General features: G+C 44.3%; 1 protein-coding gene across 1 annotated transcript in view; it reads left to right on the plus strand.

The window, feature by feature from the left end:
- Positions 1-18533, plus strand: part of LOC121861864 — a 60015-nt gene that overhangs the window by 29797 nt on the left and 11685 nt on the right. Inside the window, exons 3-12 of the mRNA XM_042359758.1 lie at positions 316-486; positions 3740-3844; positions 4975-5040; positions 9065-9253; positions 9751-9858; positions 13763-13927; positions 14116-14174; positions 14671-14965; positions 15838-15898; positions 18256-18493. Coding sequence (XP_042215692.1) covers positions 316-486; positions 3740-3844; positions 4975-5040; positions 9065-9253; positions 9751-9858; positions 13763-13927; positions 14116-14174; positions 14671-14965; positions 15838-15898; positions 18256-18493 — 1457 coding nt within the window. The remainder of the gene's footprint in view (positions 1-315; positions 487-3739; positions 3845-4974; positions 5041-9064; positions 9254-9750; positions 9859-13762; positions 13928-14115; positions 14175-14670; positions 14966-15837; positions 15899-18255; positions 18494-18533) is intronic.

Below are 18533 nucleotides of genomic sequence, written 5' to 3' on the forward strand. Positions count from 1 at the left end.
CTACTATTCTACTCGTCTACCTCTACTTACCTACCTTCCTACCTGTGTATCTACTATTCTACTCGTCTACCTCTATCAGTCGACCTCTCTGGAGTGACATTCATCTGAATTCAGTATCGATCACAGTAAAAGGTGCTCGTATGTCCACCTCTTAATCTTTAAAGCGCTTGGGTCTAAGGGGTGTGTGTGTGTATGTTCTTTGTGTATTATTATCGTTATTATTAGTAGTAGTACCTGTAGTCGTAGTAGTAGTCGTAGTAGTAGTAGTAGTATCACCACGACTAACCACACACTGCTTCTCTCATCCTCCACCAGGTGTCATTTGGGTCATTGTCACCAGCTCTGAGTGACAGGTCGTCGTTCCCGAGATTCATCAGGACAGTGGCGCCGGATTCCTCCCACAACGCTGCCCGCCTCGCCTTCCTCACTCACCACTACTGGAGTACCGTGACTACCATCTCTGAAAACCACGATATGTATACCTTGGTTAGTGCCCTTACACACACACACGCACACACACGCACGCACACACACACAACTTTGTAATGTAAACACGCCTGACCAAAGCAAGCACATCCCCCTCACACACACACACACACACACACACACACACACACACACACACCTGTGCCAATCACGTTTTTAGGTCACGCTAAATTCTAGTCAATCTCACTCCTCACCTCACTCACTCAATACGCCAGTGACCTAGAATCTAATTGGCTAATGAACGAGCCACTGTGGACCAATCAGGAACTGGAAGGGCAGGTGGAGATATAACTTGTGTGTTAATTGGTCGGTGGAGTTGATTCACAGGTACAGGTGTGTGTGTGTGTGTGTGTGTGTGTGTGTGTGTGTGTGTGTGTGTGTGTGTGTGTGTGTGTGTGTGTGTGTGTGTGTGTGTGTGTGTGTGTGTGTGTGTGTGTGTGTGTGTGTGTGTGTGACATGAAGACATACCAAATGCAGTACACAAATACGGAGAGAGAGAGAGAGAGAGAGAGAGAGAGAGATTGACCAATTACAGCCAGGCACACAAACATTACACATCCCCATTGGACGAGTACCCCTCTCCAATCAACCAATCACGACTGCTATCCACTATCTTCCCTCATCGATAACAGGTCCAGACCGACTCTTGGACCAGACTCTATATCCGATAGGGAAGAAAGACGTTTCACGCGTTAATATCAGGAAGGGTACAAGGTAATTTCTATTGCCCAGCTGCTCAATCGGAAACCCGCGAAGTCTGACTCTTGAGGGGAAATATTGTAAATTTTTTTTCTTGAGCTAAAGACGACATGATTAAAGGGATTTGGCGGTTGGATAAGGGATTTAGTGCTGTAAAGGAGGATTTAGGGATGAGAAAGGGGGATTAAGTTATTTTAAGGGGGATTTAGGGACGGGAAAGGGGGATTAAGTTATTTTAAGGTGATTAGGATGAAGTAGATTGCTATTTTATGGGGGATTGTATGGAAAGGGATTTAAGTTATTTGAAGGGAATTTAGGGATGGGAAGGGGATTTAAGTTATTTTAAGGGGGATTTAGGGATGGGAAAGGGGGATTAAGGCGCCGACGGGGTAATGGATTAGTTCCTCCCCCTGTCAGTCTAAACACACACTCACACACACACACCCCGTTGACGTCACCTTTCAATTGGTAATATTCTTAAGTAATGTCCTGTGTTCTGGCTTCTAAAATATATGTTTGGTTACGTTAGGGTCTGGTTAGGTTGTGGTTTGGTTAGGTTACGTTAGGGTTAGGTTGTGGTTTGGTTAGGTTACGTTAGGGTTAGGTTGTGGTTTGGTTAGGTTACGTTAGGGTTAGGTTGTGGTTTGGTTAGGTTACGTTAGGGTTAGTTTGTGGTTTGGTTAGGTTACGTTATGGTTAGGTTGTGGTTTGGTTAGGTTACGTTAGAGTTAGATTAGGTTGTGGTTTGGTTAGGGTTAGGTTACGTTAGGGTTAGGTTAGGTCACATCCTCGTGTTACCTCACCTGTTGTTGTGATGTTACTTGATCGTATTAACTTACCTGTCTCCAGTATGATGAGACTTGCCAATCAAAATACTACTTTTGGCTTTGTTTACATCACGGGAATGTCGCTCACCTGTTGATGACCTGTTAATGATTTAAGAGGTTGGAAGAAGAACCAGGTGTGTGTGTGTGTGTGTGTGTGTGTGTGTGTAGAACCTTAACCAACCTAATATAGCCAAATCAAAGTTAACTTAACTTATAATAGTACTTAGCAACAGTACTCTTAGCAACAGTATTCTCAGTAAATAGTACTTTAGCAACAGTATTTCCTAGCAACAGTAATTCTAGCAACAGTACCCCTAGCAACAGCACCTCCTAGCAACAGTACTCTCCCTAGTAACAGTATCTCCCTAGCAACAGTACCTCCCTAGCAACAGTACCTCCCTAGCAACAGTACCTCCCTAGCAACAGTACCCCCCTAGCAACAGTACCTCCCTAGCAACAGTACCTCCCTAGCAACAGTACCCCCCTAGCAACAGAGAGTAGCAACCTCAGACACATTGTAAACACAGTCACGTGGTCGCTTTGTTGACATTTACTTGTCTTCGGTGAAATCCTATTGGTCGAGGTGTAATCCGAGCGACCAATGACAACACAAAACAAATGAGATCTCAGATGCGTAGCAAGTTGATCATTGTGTTGTGTTGCGTTGTGTTGTGTTGTGTTGTGTTGTGTTGTGTTTATTGTGTTGCGTTGTGTTGTGTTGGGTTGTGTTTTGTTGGGTTGTGTTGCGAGTTGGATATATTGAATAAAATAACCTTTTTTTAACACAGCTTAATTATTTAATGATTTAATTAATTAGGTATGTTAATAAAATTATAATTTGTTGGGAGTAATTTAGTTATACGGATGACGATAAAATTAGTATTTAATTGGATGTTTGGTAGTCATGATTAGTTAACATATTAAATAGCTAATTAATTAACTTTCTTGCAGTGTAAATATTTGGGCAGGTGACTGAATGACCTGTAGCCCAAAATAATTAACGAAATGAATAACTAATTAAGTTCATTCACCAGTTAATTGGCTTTGAGTTTGTTAATTAATTGTCTTGTTAGGTTAGGGTGTGTCTAGCTTGTGAATACGTGGGCTAATTACAGGTGAATTCAGGTGTGTTAAGTACAGGTAAACGGGAATAAACGGGTCGAGGCTTCATATATATGTGTGTGTGTGTGTGTGTGTGTGTGTGTGTGTGTGTGTTGTAGGTTTTGTTAAGACATCACATTACTTAACTGTCTAGGAGGAGGAGGAGGGAGTGAAGGAGAGGAAGAAGGGGTGGGACTCCTCCTTCTCTTCCATCCTCCTTCTCTTCCCTCCTTCTCTTCCCTCTTCCTTCTCTTCCCCCCTCCTTCCACCTCCATCCCTCACCCTCTCTTCTCTCACTCTCTCTCCTTTCTCCCTAGTCACCATCTTCCTTCTCTCCTCACCCCCTTCAGCATCGTTACTGGTGGTTCTTGTTAACAAGGCTTATTGAGAATGCAAGACGCCGCTAAGGGGTGGCTTAGTGGGGTGGCTGGCTTCTTGGGGGCAGTGGCTTCCTGTTGTAATGGTGGTGGTGGTAGTAGTAGTAGTAGTAGTAGTAGTAGTAGTAGTAGTAGTAGTAGTAGTAGTGGTGGTGGTGGTAGTGGTGGTGGTAATAGTAGTAGTAATGGCAATCTCTCCCTCACTCTCTCCCTCACTCTCCCTCACATAATGGCACCCTCCTTCCACAGGCACTGAACGAGCTCATGCCAGCACTAGAGGCAGCCAACATCTCCCTCCAGGCCACGGTCACCCTGTCCCCTGGCGACTATACTGAGCATCTCCACACACTCAAGGTAAGGCACTTTAACTCGGTATATGTCACTTTAACCCGGAATTAAGTCACCATAACTCGGTATGTGTCACAATAACTCGGAATTAAGTCACTATAACTCGGTATGTCACTATAACTCGGTATGTGTCACTATAACTCGGCATGTGTCACTATAACTCGGTTTGTATCACTATAACTCGGTACATGTCACTATAACTCGGTATGTATCACTATAACTCGGAATTTAAGTCTTTATACTCAAAATGTCACTGTAACTCGTACTAAAGTCACTACAACTCGTACTGAATTAACTCTACCTCGTACTTACGTCACTATACTCAAGATAAGTCACTGTAACTCAAGAATGACACAATACTTGAAATAAGTCACTTTTATATTCGTACTTAACTCACTTTATCTCGTACTCAAGTCACTATACTCAAGATAAGTCACCATTAAGTCACTACACTCAAGATAAGTCACCATTAAGTCACTACACTCAAGATAAGTCACCATTAAGTCACTTTACACAACACACTCAAATCCATTTTCTTTGATCAATAAAAATAGGGGTAACTGCACTAATACCGACTCCGTTTTCTTTCGTGAGTTCATTATCATCCAGGGGCGTAACTTTGACTTTTTATAAACTTTTTCCTTCCTCTTACCTCCCACCTCATCCTTCCTCACCTCCAACACAATTTCACCTTCAACACTCTCATCCTCACAACACTCTTTCACCCCTACATCCCTTTCCGCAACACCTCTCCCCTTCCTCACACCCCCAACACCCTCCCCCTTCCTCACACTCTAACGCCTCTCACACTTCTAACACCCTCTCTTCACACTTCTAACGCTCCCCCAATTGTTTTTTAACGAGTTGAAGAAATCAGTTGAAACATTGGGATTGGTTTAATTTGGCTTCACCTACGGAGACCTTCTCTCTTGGGTGGGATTGTGTCAGGATTTTCGGGGGATTTATTTGGATTTGGGGGGATTTGGGGGGATTTTTAGGTTGTGGTTTGTTAGGTGATGATTAAAGGTAATTTGATTAGAGGGAATTTAATCTGACTTTGCCTAATCTAACCTAATGTTAATGTTAATCTAACTTTATCATCATCAACATCATTGAAGTGGTTCCTCCCACTACAGGAGCATGACTGTAGGATCTTCATTGCCAGCTTTTCCGGAGACCTCGCCAGGAAGGTGTTCTGTCAGGTGAGTTAATCTGCCTTACCTGTCATTAACTCTCTCTCTCTCTCTCTCTCTCTCTCTCTCTCTCTATTTCAAGTGTGAGGGAATGATTTCTATATACTTAAATTCATAGAGTTTTCCTTTACAAGTCGTCCTTAAGGGAGAGAGGGGGAGTGAAGGAAGAAAGGGGAGAGGGAAGGAGGAAGGGAGAGAGGGAAAGAGAAGGGGGGGAGGAAAGGGACTGGAGATGCATTTCAAAGTTTGGATGATTGATCACAGTCTGCTGCTCTCCTGTCCTCCTCCTCCTTCCTTCCTCCTCCTCCTCCTCCCTCCCTCCTCCCTCCTCCTCCTCCTCCTCTCCTCCCTCCCCCTCCTCCCTCTCCCTCCTCCTCCCTCCCCCTCCCCCCTTCCCCACAAGAGGAAGGCGCCTGGTGACCTTGTGTAAAATTGTAAAGGGAACATTGAAATTAATTTACTGCCCGATGGTAACTCTGATTGAAAGGCGTGTGTGTGTGTGTGTGTGTGTGTGTGTGTGTGTGTGTGTGTGTGTGTGTGTGTCTGGGAGAGTCTCAGGTACACACACACACACACACACACATAGATAGCTGAGAAAGATAACTGAGAGAATGAGAGATAATAGAGCAAGAGAGAGAATGGGGTGGCTAGATGAGAGAGAGAGAGTGGTGGTAGTGAGGCAGTAATGGGCAGGTCTCCGGGTGGGCCAGACATCAAAGGACCCAACAGAAGCTCTCAGCCCTGAGGTACCCCCACACTAGCAACTTGTAGGTCGAAAAATTAATAGTTTAATATTGTCGGAAGTTGATCAGGTGGTGGGGAGAATTTTGTGGGTAAGTGGATGTGCTAGTGTGGGTGGGTATGGATGTGTGTGGGTGGGTGTGGATGTGTGTATGGGTGATTGGAAGGGTAGGTGGTGGAATGGGTGTGTTTGGTGTGTGTGTGTGTAAATGAAGTTAGTATGCATGTTCATATATAAATGTTTTATTCATCGGCTCACAGGTTACAACACTGAGGAAACGACCCACTGTACCCTAGTTCGATTCTCCAACGAAAGCGGTTAAGGATATCGATTTTAAGATTAACCCTTCCATTCATCTTGCCTATAACCGCGCCAACTTGCTACTGAGACCACACAGAAGAGAACTAACTCTCTCTCTCTCTCTCTCTCTCTCTCTCTCAATGGATTACAAGCACACGTAAACACAAACTCTCCCTCTGTGTTACGAACTCAATAAGCCATGTCAGTGGGTGGCACGGAACAGATACAATGAATCATTATATTGTACCGTAATGATCCCAGATTATTAAAAGTTAATAATAATGAATTAGACTTATAGAATGATGTAGTGAATAACAAAGAAAATTAATAGATTATTATGTGTGTTTTTATGTTACGTAGTTTATTAAGAAATAGAGTATATATAAACAGAATTGACATCATGTGATCAATACCTTAGTTGATAGAAGACAAATGATCAGCACCACAGATCTCTTGAAGGTAGAGGAGGAGGTAGAAGGATCTGCTGTAAGGATTCGTAAGACCCCCTCAAGGATTTCATCAGGAAGGGGTTTTAAGGACTTTGTAACGGTGTCTTATTCCTGAGGGTCTTGGTGGTGCTCAAAACGTAAGTGTATATGGAAGGGAGACGCACTCACATATTCCCAAGTGTAAATACGGATACACTTGTGGTTTGTTGGCTTATATTTAATAATTGTTTTACCTTTAGTTTTTGGTTAGGTTAGCTTATATTAGGGGTAGATTAGGTTAGGTTAGGTTAGCTCAGGTTAGGTTAGGTTAGCTCAGGTTAGGTTAGGTCAGGTTAGGTCAGGTGAGGATAAAGGAACACAGGTAAAGGGGCCTGAGGATTAGAGAGTCTCCAGAAAGCCTCACACAGTCCTTTTAAGGTGGACGTTATTGAGGGTAGGAGCCTGAGCTGTCTCCAGGTGCCGTCATACAAAGGACCCGCCAAAAACTCTGAAGCAGAAGAGGATTAACTGCTGGAGTAATACGTCTGTAGGTGGTAGGGGTGGTGATTGTGGTTGGTGATTGTGGTTGGGGAGGTTGGTGATTGTAGTTGGTGGTAGTGGTGGTTGGTGTTGGTTGGGAGGTTGGTGATTGTGGTTGGTGAGGTGGTGGTTGGTTGTGGGGTGATGGTAGTGGTTGTGGTAGTGGTGGTAGGGTGATGGTAGTAGTGGGCGCCCGTTTGTGATAGAAATGGGCGGCATCTGTAGTAGTGGGCGGCGTCTGTAGTAATGGGCGGCTGTGGGCGGCTGTGGGCGGCGTCTTTCTCAATAGATCAACAGTCTCACCCCCCTCAGTTAAAGCCTCTTAACAGGGTCTGGCGAAACACAACTCGATATGATTTTTACAAGTTGTTTTTATTTGAGTTTTATATACCTGCTGCTGCTGGTGGTGGGAATGGTGGTAGGGGTGGTGGTAGTGGTGGTAGGAATGGTGGTAGAGGTGGTGGTAGGAATGGTGGTAGGGGTGGTGGGAATGGTGGTAGGGGTGGTGGTAGGAATGGTGGTAGGGGTGGTAGGAATGGTGGTAGGGGTGGTTGGAATAATGGTAGTGATGGTAATAGAAGTAGTAGTAGTGATAGTTGTAGTGGTGATGGTAGTAGGCACACTGGCTCCGTTTTGTCAGCTAGAGAGAGAGAGAGAGAGAGAGAGAGAGAGAGAGGAGAAGAGAGAGAGAGAGAGAGAGGTGCACCTGTGTGGATAGTTTCTTATTACACCGTTCAGTCCTCCTCTCTCTCTCCCTCCCTCCCCTCTCCCCACCTACCTCCCTCACCAATCCACCCCTCCCCCTCCTAATAGTGCATCATTTCCTCCCCAGACCCCCCCATCCCCTCTTTCACACTCTCCTCCCATCAATTCCCCACCTTACTCTCTCTCTCTCACCCTTTCTCACCCCTCTCCCTCACCCTCCTCCACCTCTCTCCCACTTCTAATGAAGAGCACCATTATTCCTTCCCTCATATACCCTCCTCTCTCCACCACCTCTACCCTCCCTCTCTTCCCCCTCTCCCCACCTCTCCCCCCTCTCCTCTCCCCCCCCTCTCCTTCAAAGTTATCACGGCCCCATAGCCGAATTTCCAATCACGGGCGATAGAGTCGAGCAGGACGTGAACAGAGACGTGACTTTGGCCTCTAGCGTCCACTGGGCCAACCTTAAACCACGGATTAATTGGTTCTACTCTCTCTCTCTATCCAATTTGGGGTAGAAAATCTGAGGGGGGAAGAAGTCAAAGAGGAGGAGTGAAATCATGGAAATTTGGAGTGGGAGTGATAGAGCTTTGGAGTGGGATACATTAAGCTTATTTCAGACACACAAATACAGATTTAAATACAAAATACAGGTACAGTAATTACCTAACCTAACCTAACCAGAAATGGACAGGAAAGACTTCAGTTTGACACGAATGCATCAATACATCGCCCCACAGGTCAACTGGCTGCCTCGTACAACTCGATCCCTCTGGGTGTCGAAAGTTCTGTCAGGGAGTAAATTCTGAACAGTCTGTGGTTTGAGTTTGGTCTCGAATAAAGATGAAACAGTGAATCAGTGTGAGACAGTGTGAAGCAAAGTGAAACAGTGTGAATCAGTGTGAGACAGTGTGAAGCAAAGTGAAACAGTGTGAATCAGTGTGAGACAGTGTGAAGCAAAGTGAAACAGTGTGAATCAGTGTGAGACAGTGTGAAGCAAAGTGAAACAGTGTGAATCAGTGTGAGACAATGTGAAACAAAGTGAAGCAAAGTAAAAGTGTGAAACAAAGTGAAACGGAATGAAACAAAATGAAACACAGTGAAACAAAGTGAAGCAGTAGAATGAGACAAAGTGAAGCAGTTGGATTATAGGAGTTTAGTTCTTTAAATTGGCCATAGAGAGAGGATTAATTTTTTGTTTAGATTAGTATTGGTTTGTGTGGTGTGTATAGGTAATGTGCCTCCTTCTTCCCCTCCTACAGGTAAAAGACGACCCATCCACTAAGATCTATATTCACAGCCCCTTCTTCCCCTCCTACAGGCATACCATCTGGGAATGTACGGGGAGGACTATGCCTGGGTAATGTCCGGGGCGCCCCAAGACAGCTGGTGGAGAGTTACGACCGGTACCAACTGCTCGGAGGCGCAGCTGGTGGAAGCGGTGCAGGGGGTGGTACTGGTGACGGCTCACGGCTCAATCATAGGAACCAACGCCTCGGAGTCAGGACTGGTAATGTTGTTGTGTGTGTGTGTGTGTGTGTGTGTGTGTGTGTGTGTGTGTGTGTGTGTGTGTGTTGATACATATTTGAGTGAATCTATATTGTGTGTGGCTGTGTGCATGTGTGTTCATCCCCGTATGTGTGTCCCTCTGTGTGTGTCCCTCTGTGTGCGTGTGTATGTGAGTCTTAATATGTGCATGATGCTGGATTGACCGCGTGCGTGTGTGTGTGTGTGTCTTAGTACGGGTGTGTGTTTGAATATGCATGTGTAGGTCCATGTCTGTTTTTTTTTGTCCTCTGTATACTCGTTTGGTTTCCACTGTGTGTGTGTGTGTGTGTGTGTCAGGTGAGAGAGAGAGAGAGAGAGAGAGAGAGAGAGAGAGAGAGAGAATAATCAGGTCAGGTCAGATTCGATCACTACCACACAATTTACACATTACAGTCACCTTCAATCTCGTCTCTCTCTCTCTCTCCACCAGCTAACCAACCTCTCCTCTCCACCCAACAGACCAACAGCCAGTTCCTGCAGGAGTTCTCTCGCACTGGGCAGCCCCTAACAGAATACGTTACTCAGACCTACGACGCCGTGTGGGCCATCGCTCTAGCTCTCAGTCAGGTGGGTGTTGTTTTGTTATGATTTACTTCGTCAGGTAGGTCTTGAAACGTAACTGTGTGTTGCTTATCTTAGGTTTTTATGATCTTCGTCAGGTAGGTATTAAGATATAACTTCACTTCGTTAGGCACTTCTTGTATTTTGCCTTTGTTATTATATATCCCTTCGTCAGGCAGCTCTTCTTTATTACTTCATGTTATTCTCACTTATACACCATCCACCCTTCGTCAGGCAATTCTCCACCTCAATACCCCTCCGTCAGGCAATTGTACATCCCTAGCCATGTTATTCACACACGTCTACACCTTCCCCACCCTTCGTCAGGCAGTTCTTCACCTTCCCACCCCTTCGTCAGGCTGTTCTTTTGAAGCCTTGTGCCCTGTTTGTTATTGAGAGTTTTTTTTCGAGCTTTACTGCCCACGAGTCACAGGTGCTTGTATAGGAGGGGGAGGGTTGGGAGGGGGAGCAGGATAAGGGAGAAGAGGGGGGCAGCAGAAGAAGGAAGGAGTGGAGGTTTAGAGGGAGGCGAGGTTAGGAGAAAAGGGATGCGGAAAGAAGGGGAAGGGGGGAGGGCAGGAGAAGAGGGGGGAAGGGAGGAGGGAAAGAAGAGAGGGAAGGGAGTAATTTTGGTGGGTAGGGAAGAGAAGGGGGAGAAGGGACATGGAAGGGACGAGGAGAAGGGAGAAAGAAGGGAGGGAAATAAAGGGAGAAGAGGAAGGGAGGGAAGGGGGGAGATTTGGTCCGTGTGTACGTCGAGTCTTGCGTCGTTCAAATCAATAAAACAGTGTTGTAAAGATTTGCTGAGGTCTGACGTCACCTGAGTCTCGTCCACTGTGTTTTATTTGGTTTAGTTCTTGTTTTTTGTGTTTTATTTTGTTTTATTTAATGGTTTTTGTGTTTTATTTTGTTTTATTTAATGGTTTTTGTTTTATTTTGTTTTATTTAGTGTTTTTTGTGTTTTATTTTGTTTTATTGGGTTTATTTTGTTTCATTTATGAAAGTAGTAAATTATTCATATTTATTTATTTTTATGTTTGAGAATTTATTATAATATTATTTTTTTTAACTTTTCTTGATCTTCTAAATAATGTTAAGTAAAGGTGTCTAGTTAAGGTAGAGTCTTTGTGTGATTTTGACGCCATTTTGTGACTTGAGTCGAGGACCAATTGAAAACAAAGGTCTCTCTCTCTCTCTCTCTCTCTCTCTCTCTCTCTCTCTCTCTCTCTCTCTCTCTCTCTCTCTAAGCCGTGTTAATAAGTAAGTTGCCTGGCAGCGTTTTATGAATCGTAAAACTTAATTCTCGGCTGAAGACGTGGAACAGACTCGTAAATAGTGATGGACAAGATAATGAGGTGATGACGATGATGGTGATGATGATGATGATGATGATGATGATAGTGATGGTGATGGTGATGATGATAGTGGTAATCATAAAAATAATAATAATAATAATAGTAAAAATAATAATAATAATAATAATAATAATAATAATAATAATAATAATAATAATAGTAGTAGTATTTTTGTATTGATATTCCTTATAAATATTCAGTAAATATTTAGTATTAGTATTGTGTGAAATGTAAATATCAATATCTAAGTTAATAAAATATGTTTGTGATATTTGGTCAATAGATATTCCAGTGTGTGTGTGTGTGTGTGTGCCTAAGTTCGCAGTCATACATTCACTCATCAACAATTAAAATATTTACGAACACACACTCACATCACTGGGGAGGGGAGAGGAGGGGAGGGAGGAGGGGGAGGAGGGAGGAAACATTTTCCAAAAGCCTGGGCCTTTGATGATGGTGGAGGTACAAGGATGGGGTAAAGGAGAGAGGAGGGGAGGGAGAGAGAGGAAGGTAGGGAGAGAAAGAGGAAAAGAGTGGGGAGGAGAGGGAGGAAGACAGTGGGGGTAAGGGAATGGAGAGAGAGAAGAAGGGGAATGGGGAAGGGAAAGAAATGGGGGGAGTGAGGAGAGGAGGGGAGTAAGGTAGGGGAATGGGGAGAGGAGGGAAGAGAGTGGGGAGGAAGGGAGAGGGTAGGGGAGTGGGGAGTATATGGCGGAATCTGTAACATAAGCGACCAATGCTGTGTTATTAAAGCGTTTAACTCAGTAAGACCAATCTCCACTGTGGCAAATGTCGCTCCGTGATATTCCAACCCCTCTTCCCCTCTCCCCTCTCTCTTCCTCTTCCTTCCTTCCTTCAATTCCCTTTTGATGATGCACCTTTGTTTTCCCTCTACCTGTGTTACCTCTCTCTCTCTCTCTCTCTCTCTCTATGGTGATCTATGGTGATATAATGGTGATAACATTTAACCACTGATGGTGAAATGAACTAATTTACACCACCAACTGAAACATTAACTCAAGCTTGACTTACTAAAACATAAAGGGGTTGGGGGGTGACTGTATTAAATTGGATACAGTTAACCTTAGCTGTAATGTGGGTCTTGTATCTTCGTTATGTAGTGATGATGTTTAGCTCATTTGCATAAAGGAAATAGATTGGGTGTAATTTTTGGATTTCGTTGTGTGTTTTTTTTTTATTAGTGGGATGTGGTAGGGGGGGTGGGGAGGGTAGGGTGTGACGTGGGGAGGGGTGACGTGTGGGGAGGAGAGAGAGAGAGAGAGGCAGCCAATCAGATAACTTCTTTTTCTCAACAGCTCAGAACTATGTCCAGCACTTAACTACCCCAACTTAACGACTTAATCCTTTACTATTATCTCCCACTTCACTAATAACTAATATTATTTTGCACAGATAAGAGAATTTAGTTAATTAATTACGAAAAAATGTAGTAATGGTGATGGTGGTAGTAGTAGTGGTAGTAGTAGTGGTAGTGGTAGAAATAATAATAATAATAATAATAATAATAATAATAATAATAATAATGATAATAATAATAATAAAATAGCAAAAATCACAATACCAATAGCAGAATAACTAACACACACACACACACACACACACACACACACACACACACACACACACACACACACACACACACACACACACCTCCTCCTAGTACTACAATATTACATAAACTCTCTACAATACCGGCCATAACAATTTCACCACAGAGTATTTTATAATTGTTGGTATATATTTTATTTTTCTCTTGTACCGCTTGTCAAAAATTCTCACCTAAATGGGTTTTTGTTATATGTGAATTTACCTGTGATATTTGTGAGGCTCCATTGGGACAACTGAACGGTTTTGCTGAAGTATAAGGGAAAAATAATTTGTGAGGTGGGGTGGGTGGTGTGGGTGGGAGTGGGTGGTGTGGGTGGGGTATGTGGGGTGGGTGTTTTTCTGTCTCTGTCTGTCTGTCTGTCTGTCTTAACACGCCCACACACACACACGCCCACACAGAGCTTTAACTGGGCCACTTAGCAAGATTGGCAATGAACACTAAATGCTATCTATACCTTAATAGCTCTACCCGTCCGCTGCCTGTCTCCTGCTGTCACCTGTCATTTCCTGTCTCACCTGCGACGTGTAGAGACGGTGAGAGAGAGTAGTAGGGGGGTGGGGAGGGGGTGGGAGGCCGTGTCTATGTTGTGAGAGTCGCTGGTATTGGTCTAAACAAAAGGGATATTCAATGTAGGTGATGACGAGGAACCTCTCTTTCAGATGGCACTTCTTCGGCGTCGCCTACAGGGTGTTTTTGAGACGTATAGTACGGGCCATTATATCTGGAACAATTGGTCGTGTAGCCAAGGTGATCTTCTTCTTCTTCTTCTTCTTATTCTTAATTATTTACTTAACTCTCTCTTGTTTTGTTTACAGATGAGAGAGAATAAGGGGGAGGGGGTGGTCTCTCTCTCTCTCTCTCTCTCTCTCTCTCTCTCTCTCTCTCTCTCTCTCTCTCATTTACCTCCATCTCATTGTGTTGCCAGATGATGGAGGAGAGCAAGAGAGAGGTCAGGTCAGGTAACATCCATCGCCGTCACCTCCAACACTTCCCCACCAGGAGGGAGATCAGAGAGGTCAACTCAGCGAGGGTCACGAAGGTCACCACCACCACCACCACTACGCCCAGAGGTCATGATAAGGATGATCAGGTGAGGTGTGTGTGTGTGTGTGTGTGTGTGTGTTATGGGTATAAAAGTAATCGGATCTCTGAAGAAACATTGGCTAGAGGGTATTATGATGTCATTAAATTGAACCAATAAGCGGTTGTTATCGGATCTACGTCATCAGGTGTGTCAATATCTCCACCACTCACCGGCCTTCGTTTCCCACCCTACAGAAGTGCAGTTCAGGTGTACATCAGCTGCCGGGGAACTGGACGAAGCCAACTATGTCTTGGTAGGTGTTCGTGTTTTACAGCTTGACCACCAATTTCAAGCTGTTGTTTATCCAATTTCAAGCTTTTTTTCTTAAATTTCAAGCTTCTGTGTAAAATTTCCAAGCTTTTATGTAACAATTGCAAGATTTTAAGCAACCAAGGTAACCAATTTAAAGTTTTTAGGTCACCAATTCCAAGCTTTTATATAACGAATTCAAGCTTTTTTATTACCAATTTCAAGCTTTTGTGTAACCTATTATGTTTTAATTAACTGAACCACATGATCATTTCTCCCTCTCCACCCCCACACCCTCCCTCTCATTCTCCTCTCCCCATCCTACCCTCCCACCTCCTCCCACCCTCCCACCCCCTCCTACCTCTACCCTCCCACCTCCTACTCCTACCCCTCCACCCTCCCTACCCCTCCCTCCTCCCCCTCCCCTACCCTCCCTCCTTCCCTCCTTCACCCCTTCCTTCACCCTCCTTCACCCCCCTTCTCCTTCCTTACCATAACAGGATCATGGGACGACTCGCCAGACTTCAAGAGGACCTCCCCTACACCATTTCCAGTCGTCCAAACCTTCGGCAGCAGGACCCTCACGATCCCCACGGCGCCCACGATCCCCATGGCGCCCACGATCCCCATGGCGCCCACGATACCCACGGCGCCCACGATACCCACGGCGCCCATGATACCCACGGCGGCGCCCTCACCAACGCCTTTTACCTTGACTCCTTCGATTACTCCCGTGAGGACATGGCCGATAAGATCCTCGAAACTATGCAGGGACTTCGCTTCCGTGGTGTATCGGTGAGTATTGGTGGGGGTTTAAGTTTTGGTGGGGTTTAAGGGGTGGGTTTGGGTTTTGGTGGAGGTTTAAGGGGTGGGTTTAAGTTTTGGTGGGGTTTAAGGGGTGGGTTTGGGTTTTGGTGGGGTTTAAGGGGTGGGTTTGGGTTTTTGGTTGAGATTACGTTGTTTTTGGTTACATTTGGTTGGGAATTGTAACCTATGTCACACATCGTCACCATCATTATCACCAACTAATCAACCACGCCCACCAACCACGCCCACTAATTAACTAACTAACACACTCACTGAACTGCCTGCCTGCCTAACTGACTGTCCCCATAAACGCAATACATCTACGTACCTGCGTGTAATAGAGCCAGTCTCAATTAAGTCTCGTATAGAACCACCCAGGTAACGGTAGCTTAATTAAGTACAGGTATTCCCAATTGGCCTCTGGTTAAACCCTGATTCACGAAGGTTAAATAAAATTGGTTTAACAGGACGAGGTTTATCGATAATGTTAATTGATGTTGATTGATGTTTATGACGATTGATGATGTTATTATTATTATTATTATTATTATTATTATTATTATTATTATTATTATTATTATTATTATTATTATTATTATTGATATTAATTAAGGTCATTATTTATTAGCGTTACCTGGGGAATTAATGAATGGATCTGTACAGGTAATTACAGGTGTGGTGGTGGGTTAATGAGGTTACCTGTGTGTGTGTGTGTGTCCCCTGTTAAGCTTGTTTTCTCTGTACTAGTCACTGGCTCAGGATTTCCTTTGTCATGTTTCTCACTCCAGTTTGTTTCTCATCTCTCTCACCTCCTAACCTAACCTAACCTAACCTAACATTGCTTTTATTCTCATCACCAGGGACCCATCTCCTTCGACTGTCCAGACCGCGTTGGGGTGACAGCTTTCTACCAGATACAAGGTAAGTACTGCACAGGTAGTATACAGGTATTATAATCCTACCTATCACCTGAAGATTAGACACCCCAGCTTAATTGGCCTGAAGATTAGACACCCCAGCTTAATTGGCCTGAATATTAGACACCCTAGGTTAATTGACAAGAAGATTAGACAACCCAGCTTAATTGACCTGAATATTAGACAACCCAGCTTAATTGCCAAGAAGATTAGACACCCCAGCTTAATTGACCTGAATAGTAGACACCCCAGTTTAATTGATAACCACCCTAATGCTAACCTAACCTAGCCCAACCTAACCTAACCCCTCCTAGATCGCTTTAAGGATTTCAAAACCAATTCCTACATAGAAATTTAAAGTAGATGTTTTTCCAAAGCTTTCATGTTATTAGCGATGTGCCTATGGGAGATGAACATGACTTTGACGATATGTAAATGAGTTTGTTTATGAATAATTCTGTTTTTTCGTGTTTTTTTTATGTTTTTTCCGTGTTTTAGTCATTTCCAAGCCCTTCCTGACTGACTCTCTGTGGGATGTTTGACCCTGGGTGGTGGTTTTTTTTATTTGTTTTTATTTGTTTATGTTTTTGTGTGTGTGGTTATCCTACACTGCCACTCTCTTGTGTCTTGTTCTTCTTGTTCTTGTTCTCTCCTTTATCGTCTTCCTCCTCCTCCTACTTCTTCTTCTTCCGCCGCCTCCTCCTCCTCCTCCTCCTCCAAGGGTCCAGAGTGAAGGTGCTTAACTGTGGTGACACTTTGCTCTGCACGACACGCCGAGGAGAGAGAGAGAGAAGAGAGAGAGAGAGAGAGAGAGAGAGAGAGAGAGAGAGAGTAATAATAATAATAATAATCACAAAACCAGCAACCACCACCACAACAACAAGAAGCAAGTCCACACAGTCACAATATTTTAATGGGGTGAAAAAATAGGTATGTTATAACACAGGCAGTGACCAAGAACCCATTAGGCCCCGGGGTCTAGAGGGAGAGGGGGTGAGGGAGGGAAGAAGGGAGGAGGTGCTGAAGGAAAGGAGGTGAGGGAAGGGAGGTGAGGAAGGAAGGGAGATGAGGGAAGGAAGAAGGAGATGAGGAAGGAGAAGGGAGATGAGGAAGGAAGGGAGAATGGAGGAAAGGAAGGAGGAGATGAGGAAGGAATATAAGGAAGGGATCTCAGGCCAACACACACACACACACACACACACACACACACACACACACACACACACACACACATCTGAAGATCCTGTTTGTTTTACAAGTCAAAAGTTTCTCTCCTTCATGTTGAGTAATATTAGGCTATTGTCCTCCTCCTCCCCTCCTGAGTGTGGACTCGCCAAATACCTCTCTTCAGAAATACTACCTTAATTATACACCCTGGCTTGTTGATTGTGTGTGTGTGTGTGTGTGTGTGTGTGTGTGTGTGTGTGTGTGTGTGTGAAGCATCTTGTCATGATGTCTGGTGTTGTCAAAAATAGCTAATCATAAGACTCAACCCTTAAAAATAGCCAATTATACCACCTGAACTTAATAAATAGCCAATCACAGGACTCAACTCTCAAAAAATAGCCAATTATACTCAAACCTGAAAATAACCAATCTGAGTTGGCTCCTCCTGCCGCTTCCAGAGCTCATAAACTCGCTTCCCTACCCCCAGCTACTGTTTGGCCTCCCTTCCCTGTCAAGTTGTCTCTCCTACCTTCATTCCTTCTCCCCTTCCCCCTCTCTTTTTCCCTCAAGTTTTCCTCCTTTTCCTCCCTTCTTCCTTCTCTCTCCCCGTACCCCTCCTCTCTCATTCCCTCTCTCCCCTCTTTTCCATCCCTCTCTCCCTCTCTTGTCAAGTCGTCCTCGTGGTGCACAGCGACTCACTGGAAACACCAATATACTCTCCTGTTCTTCCTCCCGTCGTGTGTATTGCTAGCCAGAAGGTCTTACCCCTTCCCCTCTCCCCTTCCTTCCCCTCTCCTCCCTCCTCACTTACCCTTATCCTCAGTTTGTCAACACAGCAATACTTGATTTTTTGTTGACTTAGAAGCACTGTGTTTTTGTTTGTTTTTCAATAGTGTGTGTGTGTGTGTGTGTGTGTGTGTGTGTGTGTGTGTGTGTGTGTGTGTGTGTGTGTGTGTGTGTATTTTCTTCTAATTTACCTTCCTTATTCACTATCCTTTCTATTATTATATTCATTATACATTTTCCCCCTTTTTATTCATTACTTAATCCACCCCAACATTCATTCTCTTTCCATTCACGAATTTATCTATTTATTTATTTATTTATATATGTACCGTATGTATATATGTATTTATTTATGTATTAATTTTCTATCTCATTTCCTAATGTTTTTATATCTCGTGGCACCTTCAGGAGGAGAGCCAGTCAAGGTCGCGTTGTATCACCCTGAAGAGTGGTCTTTGGATCTCAGTTGCCCCGGGTGCTCGGCTCTCGTGTGGCCTGGGGGACAAGTGCCAGCGTCTCGAGTCTTCATGCTGAGGGTGGATACTATCGCCCCGGCTGCCTTTGTGATCATGTCTTCCCTGGCTAGTTTGGGCATCATCCTCGCCCTCGCGTTCCTCATCTTTAATCTTACTTATCGTCGCCTCAAGTGAGTAGGGGGAGGGAAGGGGGTGTTGGTGGGAAGGAGA

Source organism: Homarus americanus, unplaced genomic scaffold (genome assembly GCF_018991925.1).
Source record: "Homarus americanus isolate GMGI-L3 unplaced genomic scaffold, GMGI_Hamer_2.0 scaffold57719, whole genome shotgun sequence".
Taxonomy (NCBI): Eukaryota; Metazoa; Arthropoda; class Malacostraca; order Decapoda; family Nephropidae; genus Homarus; species Homarus americanus.